Consider the following 22,738-nt stretch of genomic DNA (forward strand, 5'->3'; position numbering starts at 1 on the left):
TTCGCGAGCCTTCATTAATGTACTGACCAGGTCAAATGCAATTGGAAAGCAAAGCTGAAGCCAGCCACGGGGCCAAACACTGCAGCACAGGGGGCAAGGGCCCTCGGGCGAGCGCCCGTGCCCACAGCAGGGGGGTGAGCAGGCAGCGGGGCACGCCAGCTGTGAGACTCATTTCCCACTGTTCATTCATTTCCCACTGCTCTTCCTGCCAGCCTGGACTCAACCCCTATTTCCAACAGCAGACATAAATTCGAGCTGAGGATCTTAGGACATGCTTTTATTTCTTCACAGCAGTAAAGGGAAAATAATGAATTCCCTATAACCCCAGTTCTTTAATCCCTGGCAAAAATAACAAAGGTGGTAGCTGATTAGGAGCACATATGGAGGCTCAGATAAAAGGAAAACCTTGGGGAGAACAATCTGCCTTTCTGCCTCCTGGCTTGAACTGAAAAAGCCTGAACCCAGGAAAGGTCAGCTTTTAAAAGGGAGAAGTCAGGATACCTACAAAGCAACTAATGCCTTCTGAGACTTCCAAGTCTCACGGTGTCTCTCACGAAGCCTACCAAAACTCAGAGCCAGTTTCCCATCAGCAGAATGGATCAAAACTTGCATCAAATTCTGAAAGCCCTTTCCTGGCTGCTGCTCCTCGGGTCACAGCCCAGTTAAAACTGGAGCAACTTCTGCTGCCTGAGAAGTAAGTCTGTGCTACAAGAGAAACATAACACTCCGATTAAAATACTGTAAACCAAATGATGTTATCTCTAATACGTATGGGAATATTGTAAATCTGCTAATTTGAGTAAGGAACTGAGCACAACCTTTAGGTAATTAATGGTACCTTAAACATGGTTAAACTTAACTCGAGCATAGAGAAAGCAGCCATTTCTTGCAGCCATCGCTGAGATGAAGTTCAGGGACTCTCCAGTCTCTTCAAAGGCAATTTCTGGGTTCCCTTTTGCTTCATTTTGTCCAGTGCCTGTACCACAGACTGCAGTCTGTTCTGAGAGGTGCACAAAATGAGAGTGGAAACAAAAATCTGGCAAAGCAAGTGCTCTGCCCAGAGCTACCCAGCAGCAGGGTGCTGCTGACCAGGCCCCTTTACTACTAGATCACAGGGCTTCACAAACGTCACAGGTCCCACATGAGCACGCGGAGGGCTCACACTCTCAGCTTGAGATGGATGGGACGTTGGCTCCTGAAAACCCTCCTGGATGTGAGCACACAGTGCTTAAACCAACCAAAGCAACTAAATCACACATATATTTCAAGCTAACAGTTTTCAGGTAGGTAGTTCCACATTTTCCATAATTAAATGCAAGTTTTAAATGATTTTGTAAATGCAAAAAGGTTTTCCCAGTACCAAAGGAAACTTAGCATATTGACATAATTATCCAGCAGGATGACAGACGAACCATTTCAGCATTTTGTTGAAACTGTATATACAGTTCTGATGGCTGATAGGCTGCTGCACACTAAACTCAGTCTTTCTTCAACCTAAACAGAACTGGAAGCAGCCGTGAGGAGTAGCTCTCCAAAGCCCAAAAGGTCCTGCCCTGAGACAAGAATAATTTTTCTCCTTTGCTCATTCTGAGTAGAAGTAATTTTCCAGCACACAGTGCTGCTGCTCACCAGAATCTATCTCTTTTCTCTGGAAAGTTTACCTTTGGAAGGATGAGTCTCCTCATATGACCTCAAAAAACTGTTAGCCACTATTTTTTAGTAAGGTTTTGATTTAGGTTTTTGGTCTCTGACAATAAGCAGAGTCATGAGACTCAGATTTCCTGCCCTTGCCAGAAGCATCTGGAGAGCCTTTCCCCTGCTGTTTGCCTTACCTTTATATTGTTATCCTAAGGAAGGACTGTGCTTGTATCTAATCATTCTTCATCTAACAGAACCTCAGAAATCTGATGTAGCTCTGCTTTCAGCTTTTGCCTCTTCTTGCTCAAGAGACAGGAGGGCAATTGTGGGTGACTGTTTAAAACCTACCCTCTCCCTGCCTTACACTGCAGTTGGCATAACATTTTCATTAGCCCTCATCCTGTGGGAATTCACAATGAAGCCAGGCAGGGATCTGCGTGGGTAGACTGTGCCCTGAGCATGCCAGAGCGATGCGGTAGAAACCTCAGTTAACTCAGGCTGCAAGAAAACATCTTCACGAGCAAGCAGTGCTAACGACGGTGCTACTAACAGTGCCCATTCTCCCAGCTCTCACAACTGCACTGTACCTCATCAGGACCGTGGCTGGCAATGTACATCTGTTGTTTCTCAAGACATGCTGTTGACACATCTAAAGTATTTTAAAATACCAGCAATTGGTAAAAATTTCATCTCTTCTGGCAAAAGAGGTCTCACAGATATCCTGAGACACTTCTGCTTTTGCAAAGTCTCCAGCATCTGGGCCTGGGGCACGGGGGCTACAACTGCATCCAATGCAGGGGGGTGCTGCGTGCCCTAGGCTGGTGGGACGCTGCCTCGCTGGAGCTGTCAGGAGCAGAGGGAAGGCGTGCAGGACAGCACAGCTCACCTCCTGGGCCGGGTCCAGGCCTCCTCACCCACACCGAGGGAGCTGCTGATCAAAGCAGGATGGGCAGAAACCAGCCAAGATGACCAGACCAGGCAGAAATGAGAGCATACAGCTTCCTACGGACCGACCAACTTGTGTTCAGATTATTTTAGCAGTGCACGGAGACACGAAGGTGCCTGCACCATCCTCTAAATGAGTTTGTGTTATTCTACGTGTTTGATGCTCCACACATTTTGCCCAACCAAAGGCACATTTCCCTGCCCCAGCCTAACACAGTCCCGGTACAAAGCCCCACGCTATGCCACCACATTAGAAGATTACAACAAACCAAACTCAGCAATTTTCATGAATCCTGACCAGGGCTATTGCTCCTGTGGCTCCTGTCCATCGGATGCAGGTGTCTTGGCTAAACAGAGGAACATGGCTACGGCTGGGAGGTGGTATAACACAGGTGACAGAATAACTGTGAAACCGTAGGAATGCCGCGAAGTCTCGTGCATGTACACATGCACGCTGAGCTTTTGGCTCACGGTGCAAGTAGAAGGTATAAAATGCTGTGACAAAAGCAGCAAATACAGGGACAGAGAGTCAGTGAAAAAGGGAATGGAGAAGGAATATAAACCAGCAGATCAGACAATAATTGATTTTCAGAGCTATCCAGCTTTTTGATCATCTCCCACCTTCTCCCACATACTTGGCAAAAAAAACTTATTAAACATAATCAACAAAAACTCTTAAGCAGAACTCATTTCTGAGTGGGAAAACTGCCCGAGGCTTCGGAGAGCCCTCCCGACCACACCGTGTCAGCTCCATCCATCTCCCAGAACAGCTTCCAGCTCCTTCCCAACCAACTGTCACCGCTCGCTACCAACAAGCCCCCTCAGGAACAGAAAACATAATGAATGCTTGCCACAAAATGATCACAATTGTGCTTGTAATCTAAAATACAGCTGTTTCACCAAGATGCCAAGAACTAAAGCAATGCCTTCTGGCAACAAAGTATTCTCCTGAATGCGTTTCTCCTGTGTTTACTTAGCAGCCATCATCCCACGATAAAAATAATTAATTTCAGCAACATTACTGCTTCAATACGCTGTAAGCACTTAACAGCAGACACCTGATAAAACGTACAGGGGAACTTGAGACTGAGCGAACAAGCCTACCTTGCCAAAGCTTCCCTTCCCAATGGCCCGGAGAATCTGGAAGTGGTCAAAGTTCACTACAAGACAAAGAAAAAACAAGTTAAGTTTGTAAGTGCTTTACTACAAAGACCGTGTATTTAAAAAGGCAAGGAGATATGTAAAGAGCATTGACAAGCTCTACTAGAAATCACCGCCTCCTGTGAAGATGCAGGACACCAGTTACTTTTCTTCCAGCGGTCTCTTTTACCTGCTTGAAGTTGCCAGCGAACACGGCCGATCAGTTTGCTAACCAAGCGTTTAGCACCAGTTACACACGGCCCTAACCTGCGCCAACACTGGGGGGTCCCGCAGGAACGGCCCGAGCAGGGAGCAGGCTCAGGAAGTCCCGGTGACGAGGACACCGCCGCGCCCTACGCCCCCCCGTGTGACTGACAGCAGAGACAGAAATCACACAGGAAGAGTGGGAGCAAAGAATTCACTATAAATACTCCGAGTCCCACTCCCATATCTTAAATAAATGCACACCCGTCATCTCTGAGGATGAATCAAAAGCCCACACATGCCCGTGGAGTTCCTATTATCCTTGTGTGCTAGGCTTGTATCCAAAATATTGTTATTGTCACTCGTGTGGGACATGTTCTGCAGAAGAGCTCCGAAAACTTTGCCAAATGGAATTGAGAACAGAGTCTGGCCCGGCTCCTGCCACGTGTCTCCCACGCACCGGGCCCGCTCCCCCAGGGCGCTGCGGGCCGAGGCCCGGCCCCCCCCAGGCACTGCAGCGGCGACTCCGCCAACCACCGGGGAGCTGCTGCTGCACCGACCCGGGACACGAGGCGCGGGGTGTCCTCCCCTCACCACCCCCGTCTCTGAGAGCCAGCAGCCTCTTCAGCAGGGCCAGGCAGCTGCGCGACCTGGGCGAGGACGCGGTAAGGCCGGGAGCCAGCGGGCAGTGGGACGGGCTGGGGGCACAGCCCACCCCGGGAGCAGTCCGGAGCCACGCGCAGCGCCCACGGAGGGCTTCCCACCGCCCCCGTGGCAGGACTGGGCTGGGCAGTGCTCGGACCGCGGCTGCAGCTTGGCCGTCAGCGCTCCAGAGCTCCGGCACGCCGTGCTGAAGCTCTCTGGGCAACGGATCCAATTCTTTTTCAGATGCACGCAAATCCATTAATTGAACTTTGGTCACTGGAAATATTCGAGAGGAAACACGATTATAGGGAGCGTGTTTAAGGCACAGAAAGCCATTCACAATTAAACTGTTCGCCAGAGCTCGTGATCTGCGACCCCTTCAGGAGGACGGTTTTTGACAATTCTTTATCGCAGCGTTTGGAATATTGTGCAGAAAAGCATCGTCACTTAGCAAACAAACCCCGAACTGTCATTCTCGTGTATCCATGGCTACACCTGACAGAAAGCATGCTCCAGTCAGCAGTCAAGAAACAAATCCAGATAGGAGTATTTACCAGGCCCTTGAACCTCTCAGCAAAGACATCACTTTTAATAGATTAAAGAGACCAGCCTGCTGATTTGAAGTACAGATGATGTCAGATGAACTTGACTTTTTTCCAGTTTCATTATTTTCCTTAGGAATGATTAACTGCAATAAGTAAAAAGCAAACCGCAACACTTGAGCAGAAAAGCACAGTGGCAGCATGTTGCTTTTTGTGCGGGGTATTTCTAAAGGAGACGACATATCACTACAGCATTTCTGATCAGCCCTGAAACAGAACTCCCGAGCCCGCCCGGAACAATTACGTGTGCTCCAGACTCCTCTTTCTGTGAGCTGGCAGAAGGCTGTCGTGCACCAGCAGCCGGAGGAGCTGATTATTTGGGGTGACTTGTACGAGCCTGAGTCACGGCTGCCAGCGAGGCATTGCGTGACACACGCTCCCCGCAGCGTGAGCTGACCGCTGCCGCCTCCGCAGGGCACCACGCTCCCCCTCTGCGCTGCCTTGGGGTGGCTCGGGTCCATGGGCAGCGTCCGAGGGCACAGCAGTGGGCCTGGCTCGAGGCAGGGCCGTGGGGGCCTGCGGGAGGGACCTGCAAACCGCTCCGCAGCCGACGACGGCCGCGGTGTGCGGCACGGCGGTAGCACCGCCACCCAACGCCGTCTGCTGTGCTCAGCTCCACAGCGGGTATTTCGATAGCTCCTCGTGAAGAAGCTAAGCTAAATATTCCTATTGACTTCTCTAACAGCTCGTTAGCAGTGTAGCACCTCCTCAGCCAAGTGCTGGACGTAACACGTCGGTATTGCCAGGAGAGACATGCCTCTTCCTGACACCAGGCACTGAAGCGTGAATCACAAACAAGGATAAATACCGCGACCTGCATTCGCCTAGCGCAGCCTCGCTTCGTTCTCAGCCCCCGGACGACGAGGAAAGCTGGACAGAAGGGCTTTACGTGCCTGTTGGACCTCCCGAGCCTCACGCGGCCCCGTCCTGCCCCCTTCACAAGAGAGGGCCAGGTGCTGCGCTGACATTGCTGCAATTAAGATTTCATCGTACTCACTGCATGTACCGAGTTATAAAGCAGACTGGATCCACTGCTCCTATTTGCCAGGGAAATACAGAGAATGGAGAACATGTTTCTGTACAAAAACTTTTTATACAGAAGGATGAGCATGCCTCAGTATGACATGCGTGAGGTTTTAGTCTTTACTATCTTAAAACTAGGAATGTTTTCAAGGTTTTTGTTCATTCTGTATTTATTTACAAAATATCAAAGCACGGCAAGACAAAAGTACAGCAAATCTTCAGGTACTCAGTGGACACCAAGTGAAGGTCCAGTATGAGGGCCTGGTATGAACAGTAGGAAGCCAATGAGTGTGGTTAGTACACCTGATATCCGGCATCCTCAAACCTGGGGAAAACAGAAAGGTTGATACCACATTTTAAGGACCAAGACAACCTTTCACTATTTATCCGCGTGTTTTTCAGCTTTGTCAATAAAAATAGCGAGGTCTCAGCTCCAAGAATGACTCTCTGTGGGGCTAAAGGCATAAAAAATTCTCTTAGCAAGAAATTTGTAGGACAATTAAGGCATGATAAGCTCTCTCTATTAACACATATCTGTATGTTGGCGTAATTAATAGCATATGCCTACCTATTATATTACTGCAGCCTAGCTCAGGAAGAAAACACCACAGTAATTGATGCAGAAACATTCATATGCGGCCACACTAACCACAAGTTTGCTGCCAAAAAATGCCAAGAGTTTCAGCTCAAAGGAAGCAGAGTTAGACAGACTTAAAAGTAATCACACACATCGACTTCAGCCAGAAAGGAAGGGCCCTTCTGCAAAGCCAGGAGGCAGCGGACAGACCCCGAGAGCAGCCAGCCTGCAGGGAACCGCGGGCAGCGGGCACCGCAGCGGGGAGAAATGGGCATGGAACCAAAGGAACGGCGCAGCTTCCACAGACATCGGGTCAGGAATAGGCTTTAGAGCAAGGGGCAGGGCTGGAGCAAGGACGGCGGGCAGACTCGGGAAGCAGCACAAAGACCATGCAAGCGTAGATGTCACGGCAACAGAAACCCACAGGAAGTTTTAAAGGTGGCAGCGAGCCTGCTAAAATTTGTGGGAGAGAAGCAGAACAGCACAGGGACAGGAAGGGCTCAACACAAAAAGCTTCTGGGTTGGAGGATGAGTCTGAATGAATTGGAAAGATCAGAAAAAATACACGGGAGGATCAAAAGTAGAGGTGAGGTAAAAGCAGCTTGGGGAAAAAAAAAAGTATTTGATGGAGAGAGGGGAGCAAAGACAACTGGGGAACAACACCAGCAATCCTCCCCACGTCTGGATCCCTTCTGCTCCACTCCTCCAGAGCCCTTGCAGCAGTCCAACACGCGGCGCCGGCTGTTCTTTAGCAGGAAGGCTCCACACGGCACGAGAAATCACTGCTTTCCTCTGTGGGCTGGAAAGGCACAGGCAGCGCGTGTGGTCTCCAGCATCTAAGGCTGATCTGTTTTACCTATTCATATCTACAGAGAAGATTACATGGGTGAGAAAAATGGAAATACAGAATAACGTGACTGACAGGAAACTCAAGTGAGCATTAACTACCCAGGAACTCAGGGAATGCCGGTAGATAATGAAAGAAATTAAAGGTATAATACAAGCCCGGTGCTATAAATGAACCCCTTTAGAAACTAAGGATTCAAACATACTATTAGGAAGCAACTCTGAAGTCATGCAAAAACAGTAAGTTATTGTATGATGAAAATGAATCTCTGACTCTGTACGGAATCAAACATACCACACAAAGCAACTGCAAAGTCATTTCAGGGAGACTGGGTTATTGATATTGGGTACGAGAATGTTTGCATTGGCCACAACCCATTCCTAATTAGAGCAAAACTACTGTTTACATTGGCCAGGAAGCCTTCCAAACGAGTGCCAGCGTATTATGTTCATCTGCCTCTTCATCAGCAAGCTCAGGAGGCAGGAGCGATCGCCACGAGCAGCACGGCACCTTGTCTGCTGCGTACTGCATGCTTTACAAAGCCCGTTTCTGCCAGAAGAACTGCGTTACGTGGTAATAGCAACCCAGAGGGGTGACCTGGCTGTTCATTAACCGCCCAGCCGAGCTCTCTGTCGGTGCAGATTAGCGAGCACTAAATGAGCTCACGGTGGTCTTGGCCCCAAGCACAGGAGACAAGCACGTGCTTTCTCTCCGCATGCTGAGGGGCAAATGAGGAGTCTGCAGGCTGCGCAGCCGCCCCCACAGTTAGCTTCAGTTCACCCCCTGCAGCTTGGGGGGAGGCCCCCAGTGCTCACCAGCCTTCTTCGGCCAACCCAGACCAAAGTAACGAACTAAAACCCTGAGGTCAAGGCCAAAGACATTTTGTTTCTCAGCGCTCTGATGTGTGCAGCCAGTATTTTTAGAAGGGCACTGCCCTGCAGCAAAACTCCCTCCGATCGTGGTAAATGGCCCGGTTTATGCTGGTACCGCTTGCTGAACAGCTTCCAAGCAAGCCTGTCCTCAGGTGGTGTCCTCGGGGAAAACAGGATTTGCCCCTTACCCCTGTGGGCACGGCACAACGGCAGCAGGCAGCGCACCGGGGCTGGGCTGCCCGTGGACGAGGCGGAGCAGCAGGGCTGTGCTCCTGCTGGGGATGCTCCTGGGGGTCTCTGGGCTTGCCCTGCACCCGCCGGGCTACTGCTTCCAGTCCTGGGCCCTCAGGGGCCTTCCCCTCGCCCTCCCCTAGAGATCCACTCTGCAGCACGAGGAGGCTCTGTGCAGAGGAAACCACCGAGTTACGGCAGAGGCACCTCCTCCAGGTCGGCAGTGCTCAGGTGAGGATGCGATGGGCTGTGAATGGTGCTTGGGTGCGTTTCTAGGGCTCGTATCTAAAGCATTATTTTCTCTGTCGGACGTTGCTGAAGGTATGCATTTGTCTCTGTGTCAAATACGCTATTTCAAGTCTGGATGGAGCTGTTATACCTAAGCAAGATGATTATTAAAGCAAAGCCAACGCTAACCCTTCACCCTTGGAGCAGAAGGGCGCTACTCCCCAGCAGTGCCGCGTCCTCCCGCAAGAGCTGGTCCCGTGCTGCTGCGTGTGGCCCTACCAAGAGCCACCAGGCGAGACAGCAGCATCCTGCCCGGTGCTGCAGCACACGAGGCAGGCACCGAGCCGCCTCTGTGCATCCAGAGCTGCCTCACCTCGCGGTAGGACAGCCGCACCACTTCGTGCCCTTGGGCTGCTGAGCATGAGGAGCTGTGCACGAGGAGCCCCCTGCCCTGCCGTGGGGCTGAAGGCACTGCCCGGAGGGTGCTGGTGTGCTGCCCGTGAGTGGGAAGGGTCTCAGGAAGAGGCTCCTGGCAGCCTCCCTCCAGGCACAGCCCCGCGGCTGCACGGCGCCCCGGACACCAGTTGAGCCGCCCTCGCGAACGGCCCCGGGCAGGCTCCGGGGCGGCAGCACGGCGTTAGGTGCGGGAGGGAGAGCTGCTCGTGCAGCTGGAATGAAACCAGGCTGGGAAACTGTCAAACTCTGCCAGTGCACCGAGTCTGAAGTGGAGCAGAGCTGCAGCCGTTTGATCACGGTACTGTCGTATCTGGGCTGAAAGGGTTGCTAATTAGAGCCCTGTGAGGTATGACAGGAACACACTGTTTTTATTCCAGCTCCGTGGATGTGTCATTGTAGCAAACCTGAAATCTGTTTCCTGGGGCAGACGCACGTTTCAGAAGCGAATGCTGAGGTACAGGCTTGGATGCACAAGGACTACAAGAGAACGCTGATGTGGCAGAGAAAACAGCTCCCTGCCTTCACGGCAGCAACTCAGGGAGGTTTGGAGGAGTTTTTACCATATATTTTGCATTTTAACTGTGCTTCATATCTGAGAATGGGAGCTTAAGACACCAGAAAAAAACAAAGAGACAGGGACCGGAGACACAAGGTAGTGCTCCTGCACCGAAGCAGATGCACCACTGCCCCGCCGCCTCCAGCAGTGCTGAGCCCCGTGCGCAGCAGGCACGGAGCCACCACCGAGGAAGGCGCCGGCAGCCAGGGCAGTGCCCCAGAGCTCTCTCTCCTCCTCAGGGCAAGAGCCAGGGGCCTTTACCCACACAGGCAGAGGCTGAACGGGCACAGCAGAAGGTCCCGGGCTGACTCCCCATGCTGAATTAATTAAGCTTAGTCTAGAGCATTTGTGATCACAGAATCACCGAATGGTTTGCGTTGGCAGGGACCCACCCGGTTCTCCCCCGCCATGGGCAGGCCCCCTGCCCCCAGCGCAGGCTGCCCAAAGCCCCCCAGCCTGGCCTTGGGCACTGCCACGGATGGGGCACCCACAGCTCCTCCTGGGCAGGGCCTCGCCGCCCTCTGAGTGAATTTCTTCCCAACACCTAATCTAAACCTACTCTCTGTTAGCTTAAAGTCAGTACCCCGTGTCCTGGCACTGTCCGATCACGCAGGTGCCAGTGCCTCCCGCAGGTGATCTCCTTCCCACCTGGGACATTTCTCCCGACTCATCTCGGTGAGAGGTGAGACCCGCGCAGACGAGCTGCGGGCACGCTGTGCTCCCAGGCACCTGCCAGCAGCGCTGTGCACCCGGGGAGGGAACATGGGTGGCACAAGGGGGGGGACCGTGAGGAGGAGAGCAGCAGGCGAGGCTGAGCCGCGGCTCTGGCGCGCTCCTTCCCGCGCAGGCTCTGCCAGCTCAGGCACCCGGCTGCAGTTACGGGATAATCACCACTTCTCGCTCCACGGCACCAGTAATTATTTTTCTTCATCTCTCCCTGCTCTCTCTCCCAGAATAGAACAAGAGCATCAGGAAGGTTATTTGAGCCATTTAATTCTGGGACGGTTCCACTGTAATTACCAAGTCGGGTTATTCCAGCCGCGTGGGGGAAAAGAAGAAGGAACAGAACATCCCCTCCTGGTCACCTCCCCGCTCCCTGCGGCACAGCTCCTCCTCCGTACGTGGTGGCAGCAAGAGCCCACCGCCAGCCCAGCCTCCTAAACCCAGGCTACCCCCTGGGTGGGCTCTCACATGCCAACCAGAGGGAAAGCCCACTCATTCGGCAGCAATAAAGGGTGCAATGCTGCTCGGTTTTAGTGCGGATCAGAGCAGGATTGCGCCTTGAGAACAGTGCAGCAACTGCTGTGCCTGTATGCAGAGTGATGGCCTTTATAATTTCAACATGAAAGCCTGCAGAAGAGGCTTCTAGAAAAACATACAGACACTCGTGCCCCAAAGAAGGGATCAGATAACGGACAGAAAGACTCCTCACTACTCACCTTCCTGCTTTCCTCTGCGCAGCTGCCGACCAGAGCTGGAATTCATCACTTAAGATCAACCGGGCCATGCAGGGGGCGTGGGGGACCTGAGACATTTCACAGCCAACATTCCCACATTACACCCGCATCGACACACCTGGACTGCAGACACCACCCTGGGCCACCAAGCCCCCGACCCTGCCAGGGCAGGAGGGGCGATACGTGGCAGAGCCGGGGAGCCCAGGTACGCACGTGGCAGCGGCACCCGACAGAGCCCAGCCCCAGGCCCTGGGGACGCGCTGCTGTCACCAACACCAGCCCTGCTGCCACCAGCACCAGCCCTGCTGCCACCAGCATCAGCCCTGCCGCCACCAGCACCAGCCCTGCCGTGCCTCCTGGCACCTGCACGGTGCCGCCGGGAGGGCCCTCGCCAGGGCACAGAGCTCGTTCAGCCCTCGTTCAGCCCTCTGGCTTTAGCACAGGTTAAAGGGGCTTTTTTCCTGTCTTCTCGAGGAGTTCCGTGCCAAATAACCAGTTTCTAATTGGACCAGTTGGTGAGCAAGTGGGGAGAACCTTCATTAAAAGGCACCCATTCATTCCTTCCTCGAAGGCACGGCACCTTGCACTGCAAAACAAATTAACTAGATTCCAAATTCAGCTTCCGTCTTTAATCCAGCTGGCGGACCGCGTGTGATCTCCAGCTTACGAGATTTTACTGCAAGTACCTAACACTGATTTTGCAAAAAAGAATGCCGTTATAGCATGTTTACAGCAATTTAACATTAGCAATAAACATCTGCTAGATGTTACTTAATGTTTGTGCAACATATGTTAGAAATGATAAACGGCTGGCTTGAGGTGCCTCCTAAAGCATTCAGGCTGTGCTCGGCGCTGGGCTGTGGCTGCTACAATCCCTGAAGGGAACAGAAGGCACCTCAATAAAGCTAAACAGCTTCAGACAAATTCATTTCAACAAAAATCACAAAGATGTCTAGCCCAAAACAGAATTCATTTTCTCAGTTTGGTTTCATTTTTTGCCACGTGTAGGGAGGTGGCAAAGTCTCTCTTTTTTCTGCAGTGTTTTCAAAACGGGATGTGTCAGTGCTTTGCTGCAGAGCAGACCTCCTTTCGTCTTGATTTTAAAAGGTACAAGGAATAAAGAATAAAAGAAATGTTTGATCCAAAATGAAGTGTTGCTTTCTCTGTTGAAAATTCTGAATTTCAGGTCACCCAAACCAAGCTTTTCTCCCAGATCCTCTGAAATGCTGAAGCGGCAGCCCCGTCACCCCCACTGGCGGCAGAGCTGCACCCAGCCGTGCACGAGGTGGAGCCCTCGTGGCCCCGCCGCCAGCCCTCGCTCCGGAGCCGCTCACGGTGCCACAAAAAGCAGCTCCAGCAACCGCAGCGCCCCTGGACTGGCCCCAGCCAGGCCTCAGCCCCGCTGCCCTGCAGTCTGCCCCTCGCACGCCTCCGGCTGGAGAACTCCTTCTGGAGAACTCCTCAGCAGTTTTCCAGCAGGCGTGCAGAGAAGCGTTACCCGATGCCTGCGTTACCAGACCAGCACCATGAGCCAAGCCAGAGCCCTGGCGGTGCTGCAGAGCCAGCTCCGGCCTCGCAGCTCCAGCTCACAGCCAGCTTCCCACCGAGACTGGTCCTCCTGGGAAGCGCCCTCCTCAAAATAAAAAAAAAAAAAAGGAAAAAAAAAAATCTTAATGTTTGGAGTTTTCCCGAAAACTTGGCTGGACAACGTTAGGGGCAGTTCTGCCATTCCCATTTCAAATCAAAAGCTTTCTCTTTGAAAACCTCAGCTAAGCGAGGGGTTAAGAGCGCTGACCAGCTGGGAAGTGCCCAAGCTTACGCTAAACTGCATCTAAGCAGGAGCAGGAGGTATCTTAAGACCTGCCCGAGAGCCTCCTGCCGCGACTCCCGCCTGGAGGAGACCACGGGTGCCCTTTTCCTGCCGAGCCACGAGAGGCCCTACCTGCCGCCGCTCCCTGCGCCCGCGGTGCCCGGCCAGAGTCCGTCCTGCACGAGGGAAGTCACAGCTTCGCCCCCCACGTACCGCTACGACATACGTCAAACGGAGGAGCAGGACGAGCTGTGATTGTCTGGCGTGGTTGGTGATGTGGCAGCCAGTTTCCAGCCTTATAACAAGGACAGAATCTTTCACATTTCTGCCTACAGTCAAAGTTTAATTCCGTGCCTTGAACTTGCAGTGCAATGAATAGAAATGTTTCGTATCGGAAATACTGCACTTAGTTTCATGACCTTAGCTCACCCTGCGGTTGTTACTGTACCAGGAGAGCCATGCAATGATCAATTAGTGCTTTAAACCACTCCAGTCCTCTGATTAACCAACAGCTGAATAACAACGAAGCCACCTCGGAGGACCTGGTACTACGAACTGCTTTATACCCTCATGCCTTTAATTCACCTCTGTCCCGGGGATGAGCACAAGCCTAAATCTTGTCTCTTCATTCAGCAGGAACCTTCTTGCAATGAATGAGCAGAACTTAAAGGATGCAAAGGGCTCACGCTGCCCTCCCGCACAGGGATGTACTTTGTTCTAAGGCATGCCACCTTCCACAGCACAGCTCTTTCTCTGTTAATCACTTTGAAGTCACTAAATTATTCACCGTTCAGAAAATGTATTTTCATCGCCCAGATGGAAGTAACTTGCAGAAATAGGTCAGCCTCATCCCGTGGAAGAATTAACATACATTTCATGTGCTCCCCCCCATTTCTATTTTTAAACTCTGCTCCATGTGAGGACGGGACAAATTTAAACCCTCTGCATTTTTCATGCTGCTACATCACGCCAAGCCTTCAGGCTTCACCATGTGCCCTGACTTTACATTTTTAATAAGCTGCACCCAGCAACAGAAGTAACAGGCTGAGCTGCCTGGCCTTCCCCCAGAGGTGAGCAAACCTTCCACAGCAGCTGCAGAGGACACGGCACAGCTTCCCACTGCCACTAGCGCAGCTTGAGCCAGCTCCCTCCTGTTCTTCACCTGCCTTGGAGGGGGAGCGGTTTGCGGTTTTCTTTCTTTTCAGTACCGACATACCTCCCAAACAATCGGATTTAAACGTGACATTTAAAAATAAAGGAATCCTTTGCTGGCACTTCTAGTTTCCACACATTTCCAAACGCGGTGCAATGTGCTAGGACTGTTCCCCAGCAAGCTGTTAGCCCAAGCATGCCCAGGCTGCCTGGGGGGTCCGCACCAGCCCCTGCTCACGGGGAGCCCCGAAGGGCCCGTCCAGCTCACGCTGCCTGCTCCTGCCCTGCCCGGTGGAGGTGCCACGTGCCAGCGCCTGCAGCCACACGCCTGTCTCCAGCCTGCAGGAAGGAGGACCCAAATACGAGGCAACAAGGACACGTGAAAGCACAAAACAAGGCATCTTTCACACACTATCCCAGAACTGAGGATAAAGAGCAAAATGAAGATCACAGCCCACAGCACGCCGCCAGGAAGGCAAAGGAAACCCAGTCTGCAGGGGCAAAGAGCGACAGGGGGAACCACGGCACCGTGCAGATGTTCCTGGGGCCGCCAACCGCCACCAGCCCCGTGCTCTATTCCTGGCTGCCCATCTGATCCGGAGTGAACTGAACTGACTCTCCCTTTGTGTTGCCCGCTGAAAGCCCCATTTTTCAGAGCAAAGCACGCCTTCCACTGTCTGTCGTGCATACTCGAGCTAGCACAGTGGGGTCTTATTCTGCACAGAAATTGTGTGAAGATGTCCAAGCAGAATGATACACCAACTGCTTGCGGGTCAGAGCTTTATCCCCTGGGTGGATAAAGAGCAGAAATAACGAGAAGAAGTCCGCCAGTGCTTTGTGAATTCTAAGGTCTAAATTCCCCGATGCTCACAACGGCAGCGGCAGATCTGGGGGATATTTTGCCTAGCAGAATCAATAGGAGACCTTCCCACTGACTTTAATGAGGTACCCGTTTTCTTGGTAAAGCTCTGAAAGTGCCCATCTCCCTGCATGGCAATACACAGGCCGTGTTCCCTTTGGGAAGCACCAGGGATCTGCCTTAAGCCAGTCTCATGGTTACAGCTTAAAATTGGCTGCAAAACGGGCAGAGAAACCATGGCCAAATCAGGCCCTGCAGGCTTCACACTCCTCAGTGGGATACTGCCTGTTTGTGGTTCGTTCCAGGACAGTCTCGGCATATAGTTACCTACCTCGGAATAAAACCTGTGCTGCCTTAGAGTGACTGCTGCATCGCTTTGTTCCTGCAGCACGCCGAAGCGATTGTCACCTCCTCAGGAAAAAGAGTGCTAACAACGGTATGCTCACAGACTTACACTAGCGTTCGATCCAAAACAATTGTTCAGCTCGCCAGCAAACAGCTTGTGCCAATTCCTCCTACCCCCTAATCTTTGTGTATCGAGAAATAGCGAGTTCACACCGGAATGGCACAAGTTCTACCACGCAGCAGGATTAACTCTTCTCGCTTTAAACTTCATGATGTGCAGTCAGGTGGCACTTAATATTCTTCCTTCCTTAGCTGAACTCAGCCGCGCACGTTTAATGAGTTCAGTGCACATACGCCGATGGAGCTAATTAGGACTCCTGTAGGGCTGAGCTCAACTTTTCCAGTGTTGTCTAAACTGAAAACAAAATGTTCCAGAAGCCATACTGCGCAGCAGACAACTTGTTTCTACGATTCTACAACCAATAATGGTTGCTGGAAAGATGAAAATATCTCAAAAGATAAATACCGCCCAGTCCACTCCTGGGCTTCCAGACCGTTCCACCATGACTCCCGCTCCAAGAGGACCAGGCTGGGGACCACATGAAAAAGCTCCACTTACACACACTTTGAAATGGATTGGGCTAAAGCCAAACACAACCTCAATTTAAGAACACAAGGAATAAACAAAATAAACTCCTCCAGCCGTGACTCCCTGCTGAACATGAGAAGGGTCCACAGCCAGCCAGGTGAGACATGGCTGGCCTACCATTAACCGAACCGTGCAGTGCCAAATGCCGAAAGGTCAGTGTGGGAGCACGGTACAAGCTTTCTAACACGAGCCAAGGGAACAGAACCCAGCCGCAGAGCAGCGCGAAGCCAGCACGCCGCCCTGCCAGCTGCTGAAGGCACTGCGACGGCACGCAGACACCTCAGCCGCTTTCCACGGGCACATCGCTGCAGCCAGCAGCGGGGGGAGGCAGGCAGCTGGCTCCTGGCTGCTCCCAGGGAGCCGCCTCCCCAGCAAGCAGAAGGATTTAAGGTAGGGGTCTTCTGCCAGCTCGTGCTTTGGGGCCCGGGATGCTGACCCGCGTACTGACACGTGAAGGGCTCGTGCCGTTCCCCGCCCAGACAGGGTTACAGGGTGAGCGTCTGTGCCCTCGAGGGAGGACACGGGATGCAGGGGGAAGCCTGGGCACGTCTTGCCGGGGAGGCCATGACCCCGTGTGCATGCCCCTTCCTCACCTGCACTGCAATGTCAAGCTCCCGCCCGCTCCTTCGCGCCCCGGCCCGTGCCGGCGGTGTTTCTGGCCCCGACGAGCTCCCGCAGCAGCCCAGGCAGCTCTCCCAGACACCGCCGGCTGCCCAGAGACTGGGGCTCCTGAAAGCCACCTGGATGTGGCCCTGCTCCAGCAGAGGCTGGACCAGGTGGGCCCAGGGGTCCCTTCCAGCCCCAACACCCCTGTGATTCTGGGATCTCCAAGGAAGAGAAGAAGAATCTGGAAGAGATCTGCTGGTATCAGAAAAATCCAGCCATCGGTATTTTTCTTCAGACGGGGTGAGGTTTTTAAACTACTAAGGTTTTTAAACTACTATCATTCCCTTGCTCTGAGAGGGCTGGTAAAGAGCCACACGAGGAGCAATCATTTAGTCCTGAACTACAGCGTCATTTTCCAAGCTTTATAAATGACCACACGTGCAATGAGAGCTGACACCTGAGGAGCCGTGGAGAAGAGGACACGGTTACAGGAGCACTGCTGCCAACACCACGCGTGGCACCGCACTGAAGGCCCATTCCTGCAGCACAAGGGTGGCCGGGCAGCCCCGAGAGGTGCTGCCAGTGGAAAGCCACCGCTCCGTTCCTACAGAGCCGAGCTGCACGCGGTGCCGACAGGCAGGCACCCGCGGAGCTCCTGTCACAAGGCCCGAAGGGTGCGGGACGGAGCCGGCCGGCACTGCCCTGGGCTGTGGCTGAACAGAGGGCGCTACAAGATGGGAGGAGCGACAGGAATTTCGACACGGGCAACAGAGAGCACGGGGCCTCCTGCAGCAGCTCCCCAGAGCCATCCGCTGCTGATCACAGGCTCCAACTTCCCAGCTTCGTGCGGGGTGTGCGAGGAGCAGCAGAGTGCCTCTCCCTTCTTTGGGGGGAGATTTCTAGCTGCTTTCCAGCAGCCCTGATGCCAACAGGGATTTGTTCCACCAAAATTTCAAGTCCTACAAAAAAAATCTCCTCTGACCGTATGTAGGATGAAGAAATTACCTATGAAAACAGCCTCTAACTCTGAACTGTAAGTCCCAGAAGTCCCCTTAGCAGCTGGTGCGAATATCCTGGCAGTGCCATCTTAGGGCCAGACCCTGGGGAGGTCGCAGGCACCGGCTCCGAGCGGGATGCCCCGTGCAGCCTGGCTCCATGCACGTGTGTGTGTGTGCACGCGAGTGTATGCATGGTGTCCTTGTGGAGCAGGACAGTCAGGAGTCTTCTGGAGGTCAGTAAGTAAGGAGGTTGCTGCTAAAATTCCAGTTCTGGCCATCAGCAAAGGTTCAGGAACTGGGGTAGGTAGCATTCTGGACACAGAGCAGCACAGCTGGAGCTGGCAGCAGCCGCCCTGCACCTCTCGTGGAGGTGCCCTTACCTTCCGCTTATGCTCATCGGATTCCCTTCTGCTCCTCAGCACAAAAAGCCGTTCTGAACGAGCAGGCAGGTGTAAGCGGCATAGATGTAAGGTCCAGCCCCAGGCAGACCACCCCGTCCCTCCACACGGCTGTCCCTCCCCGTCACAGGGGCACGAACGGTCCCGGCAGCCCCCCCGCCAAAGGACAGCCCGTAATCTCCGGGGTTAGGAAGCCCGCGGCGGGCGATAGCGCTGCCCCCGCTTGTGTCTGATGGAGATTCCTCTCCGTTCAGGAAAGATGACTGCTATTTTTGGACCTTCAGACTCCCGCTTCAAATGTCAGCAAATTTACATCTCACAAATACATCCACTCTTCCTCCAGCACATACGAAGCATTCCGGGCAGCTGAGAAGGAAATTGTGCTTACTCACTGCAGCACTCTGCTCCCAAACCTTGCCGGTGACAGGCTCTCCTTTGCGCAGAGGCTCTGCGAGCCCCAGAGCCTCGGGCGAGCGCCCAGAGCACCGTCCCCTCTCCAGAAGCGGGTCATGAAATGCCCTCCTCTGCCCAGCGGCTGGTGCAGAGGCTGCTGGCTGCCGTGTGCTCGAGGGGAAGGCTGGGCCGCCTGCTGAGGGGCTGGCTAGCTGTTCTCAGGGCATGAGCCCAGCTTCCCAGACGGTGCCTTCTGCCGGTACAGAGGAACCCCCATCACCTCCCGTGCAGGCTCAGAAGAGCTTCAGAAGCAAATCCTTTTAATAAGCAAACAAATTGCATTTTTTTTCTACATTATTATTAAAGGACTAACTGCAAGTCCCCCAGGTCAGTCTCACTAGCTGCTACCCACAACACGACTTAAGACTGCAAAACTGCGTGCCTGTTAAGAAGACACCAGTCCCCCTCTGAACGCCGAAGTGCTGCAGTGTGTCACTTGTACAAACAGAGAAGTCGTGGAACGTGAAAGCATCAGAGGACATGACCGCAGAACTGCGTGCAGGAAGGAAAATACAGGCTTAGCCAGATCCTGACATTAAATTGACCTCTCTCATCTTCCCCTTTCCCTTACCTTCACTTTTTTCCCTGCCTCTCCTGTTTTATTTCTCTTTTTCTTTCCTCCCACTCAAACGCGGCAATGAACTGGTACTCAACTCCTGCTAGAAACACACTGATCAAGATGTATTAATTCATGTAAAATCTTTTCCACTTTTCTACACCTGAAAGAGAAAGCTGAAAAAAATATATTTTGAAGTTTGAGATAAGTAACTATAGCATTCTTACAGAAAGGGCTCTCTATCACAGTAGGTGACCCTTATTTCCAGCATTACTGCACGGAGAGCTAGTCAAACTATTCATCATTAAATTAGCCCCTTTCTTTTCTAATAATCATTTAAGACTCATTCCTGCTTACCGCAAGCGTATTCACCCTGTCAGCAAGGTCTGGACTGCACACTCCACATATGCAGAGCTCCCAAAAGCAAAGCTCATCCAGTTTCAGGAAACAAAGCCAGACCTTGAACTGTGGAAGAACATTTCTTCTGAAGAACAAAGTCCCGGAGTGGGCACGTCACAACGGACGCCTGCTCCGCAAAGGGCAGTTTTACTCCCCTCCCTTAGGATACTGACCCCCGCGCCACCCCGCACGTTTCAAGCCCTAACAGAGCAGCGCCGAGCCAGGGCAGGACCCCACACCTCTCAGGTGAACGCTCCAGAGGCAGCGCCTGCTAACGGGAGCAGGGCCAGCTCCTCTGCCTCTACACACCGCGCCGAGCCTGGGCTGTCCGAGCACCTCCGGACAGGCCCTGTGAGTACCAGCCAGCTGGAAGATAGGGCCGGTCTTAAAGTGTCTGTGTGAGCACATATTGCCTAATCTGGGTGGGAATAATAACACTAAAGTAGCACCGGCAGCTCTGAAACTGACTCCAGTAACTGTAAGGCTGCCCACCACATCTGACTTGCACCTCACGCAGAACAAAGACCCCCGGTATTCAATATGTTTTTCAGACAAGTTAATACCGATACAGCAATGCTAGACCTTTTCTGAGGTGCGAGGAAATTCAGGAGCTAAAAAATCCCTAGTGTCCAGAAGCGTTACCCCTTGCACAAGACAGAGATAAGAACCAGGCTAATGAGAGATGTCCACCAGCAACACAACACCAGCAGAAGGGAAGCAAATTTGTTTGGTCTGGGGAGGTGAAAATAAGCTAATTCACCAAGAAGTAAAAACTGTAGCAACTCCTATATGCAAGCTCTGTGCAGCAGTGTGGGGTCAGATGGCAGAGGGGCCACTTAACGCATTCAGGTTTATCAGCCATGGTGCAGCAAGAAGGGACAAGCACAGCAGAGATTGTGTAATTCAGCATACCGAGGTGCAGAACAACTGGTGCACAGGGAAGGTTCGCCTGCGCTGGGACCCCTCTGAGGCCCCAGTCCTTTCACTAGCTCCCTGGGAGCCTGAGTAATAAAGAGGGACCAACAAGCTAAAATTGAGATGTATTAGGAGGAAAAAAAAGCAATCAGCGTAACAATGACAAACAAGAGAAAACCGTGCCATCTGGAGTTGATGGACTTTCCAGTTATATGTCGCAGCATTTTACCTTCCAGATAATCTATCAGCTGATACACTAGATTTAAAACAATTCCTCCCTAAACAAGGATACTGTTCTTATGTGGCAGCCATACACTGAAAACGTTTCCATTAAAAAAGATTCCCAGGAAAACAACAAGAACAAGCATAGGAGAGGTAAACCATCCAACTGGAGAGCTCAGGGCTGTGCTTCCGTGGCTGTTCTGCACCAGCTGCACGGCAAGAGCACGCTGTCTGACTCTCATTATAAGCAAATTCTGGAGATGAAAAACAACAACACTGTAATGCACAGATCGTCGCCGAGAACCAAGCAGCCTCTTCAGCCCTTGTCACAGGACACAGGAGCCCTGCTTACCTTCTGGGAGAGCACGCAGCACAGCGAAGCTGAGATTCACATCATAAAGTAAGAAAAACCAGTGTGTTACTGATGCCAAAAGCACCCAGGTATATACATGAAGGAATAATCCCCTGTGAAGGGTAGTAACCACTGGCTTGAAATATGCAGTTAAAGCTCCAATTAAGTCCTGCGTTCAGTGAAACTAGTGCAAAATCCCCCCAGTAAAAAAGGGAAAATTTCATCCCTAAAACAGGCAGTCTTAGCGAGCAGGTGAGGACAAAGCAGAGAATTATTCCTACAATTAAAACCTCCACGGAGGGAAGGTGACGTACTGTCTGCCGTTCCCACCGGTCTGTAACACCTCCACAAGCCTCTCCTTTACCTCCTTGTTTCTCTGTGGCTGGACCACGTTTGTTGTCCATCTCCTGCAACCACTGCACTACGAACAACGTATGAGATATTATATTAACAAGAACAGATTGCACAAATTTTTCCCAATTACCAATTTCAAAGAAATTCTGATAAATGATAGTCAACCAGAAAAAAAAAAAGCCTTTCTCTCAGGATCTGTTTTCACACCTGACATCTTGAGCACTTTCCAGTTACACTTAATGAATGGAAACTGTTCTCTCCTTATTCCCTAAAGGCAAATACGATTTTTCTACCTCATGGTGGAAAAAAAAAATGCTCAAATTGTCTCCATTTGACTAAAAATAGTGACAGAAAGACAAAATGTCTCCTAAATTAGCTTAATGGTACTCAGTAATATTCACAAAGCCACATAAGCTTTATATATACATATTTATATTAATATATTTAAACATACAGTCACACCGTGATTAATCACTGGGAGGAAACGATTTGCTGCCAGAGGAGGGACCAAGTCTCCTGCTCATGGTATGAACGGAGTGCTTGAGGCAGCCTACATGTGTACACTGACCAGAAAAGCTGCAAGAACACAACCTGTATTCACCCTCCCGGCTTTAAAATCCTTGTCTAACCACAGCCTCGTGCACAAACGATACCCATGGGGCCATTGGGAAGGGGGGAGTTCTGCAAGTTCAAAAACTCCATATTTTTGTCCTTGTCTTTGTACCCCTTCTGAGTGTGCTGCTTTTCCTTGAGACATTTTAAGCTGCTAGCTCTCAGCCTTCTTCTAGCTAGTGCTGCACCTACCCAAGCGCAGAATGAAAGCTGTCATCTGCCTTGCGCTGCTAATCACAACAAACCGAACAAGTCTGAATGAATCGTGCTTTTACCCTTCTCTCTTCAGCATTCACTACACTTTACCATTCATGATCCATCTGCATAATTAAACATTTCCAAAAAAAAAAGAAGAAAAATCTGAAAGGAACAAAAACTTTAATTATGTTAGATGTTGGTCTCAGCATTTCTGTCAACATGAGAAAATGATTGCTGAGAAGGATTTATCCACTTCTAGTGTAAGAAAAACGTACTGTGCACATCAGCGTCCAGCCTGTTTGTTACCAGACTGTACACATTTTTCTCAAATGCACATCTGCCCCACAAAAGATTCGGTCTCATCCAGATAAGAGGAGAACAAATGATCATCTGTCATCCCAATAAAGTCATTAAGACTTTTCCACACACCCCCCCCCCC

At 51.8% G+C, this 22,738-nt stretch overlaps 1 protein-coding gene across 2 annotated transcripts in view; it reads right to left on the reverse strand.

The window, feature by feature from the left end:
• The window catches only part of STK32C (serine/threonine kinase 32C), an 83,344-nt gene that overhangs the window by 32,944 nt on the left and 27,662 nt on the right, over window positions 1-22,738 (reverse strand). Inside the window, exon 2 of one of the 2 annotated variants that reach the window (XM_035330044.1) lies at window positions 3,688-3,743. The exons of the other annotated variant lie outside the window; for it this stretch is intronic. Coding sequence (XP_035185935.1) covers window positions 3,688-3,743 — 56 coding nt within the window. The remainder of the gene's footprint in view (window positions 1-3,687; window positions 3,744-22,738) is intronic. 2 annotated transcript variants of the gene reach the window in all.

This window comes from Oxyura jamaicensis, chromosome 6 (genome assembly GCF_011077185.1).
Source record: "Oxyura jamaicensis isolate SHBP4307 breed ruddy duck chromosome 6, BPBGC_Ojam_1.0, whole genome shotgun sequence".
Taxonomy (NCBI): domain Eukaryota; kingdom Metazoa; phylum Chordata; class Aves; order Anseriformes; family Anatidae; genus Oxyura; species Oxyura jamaicensis.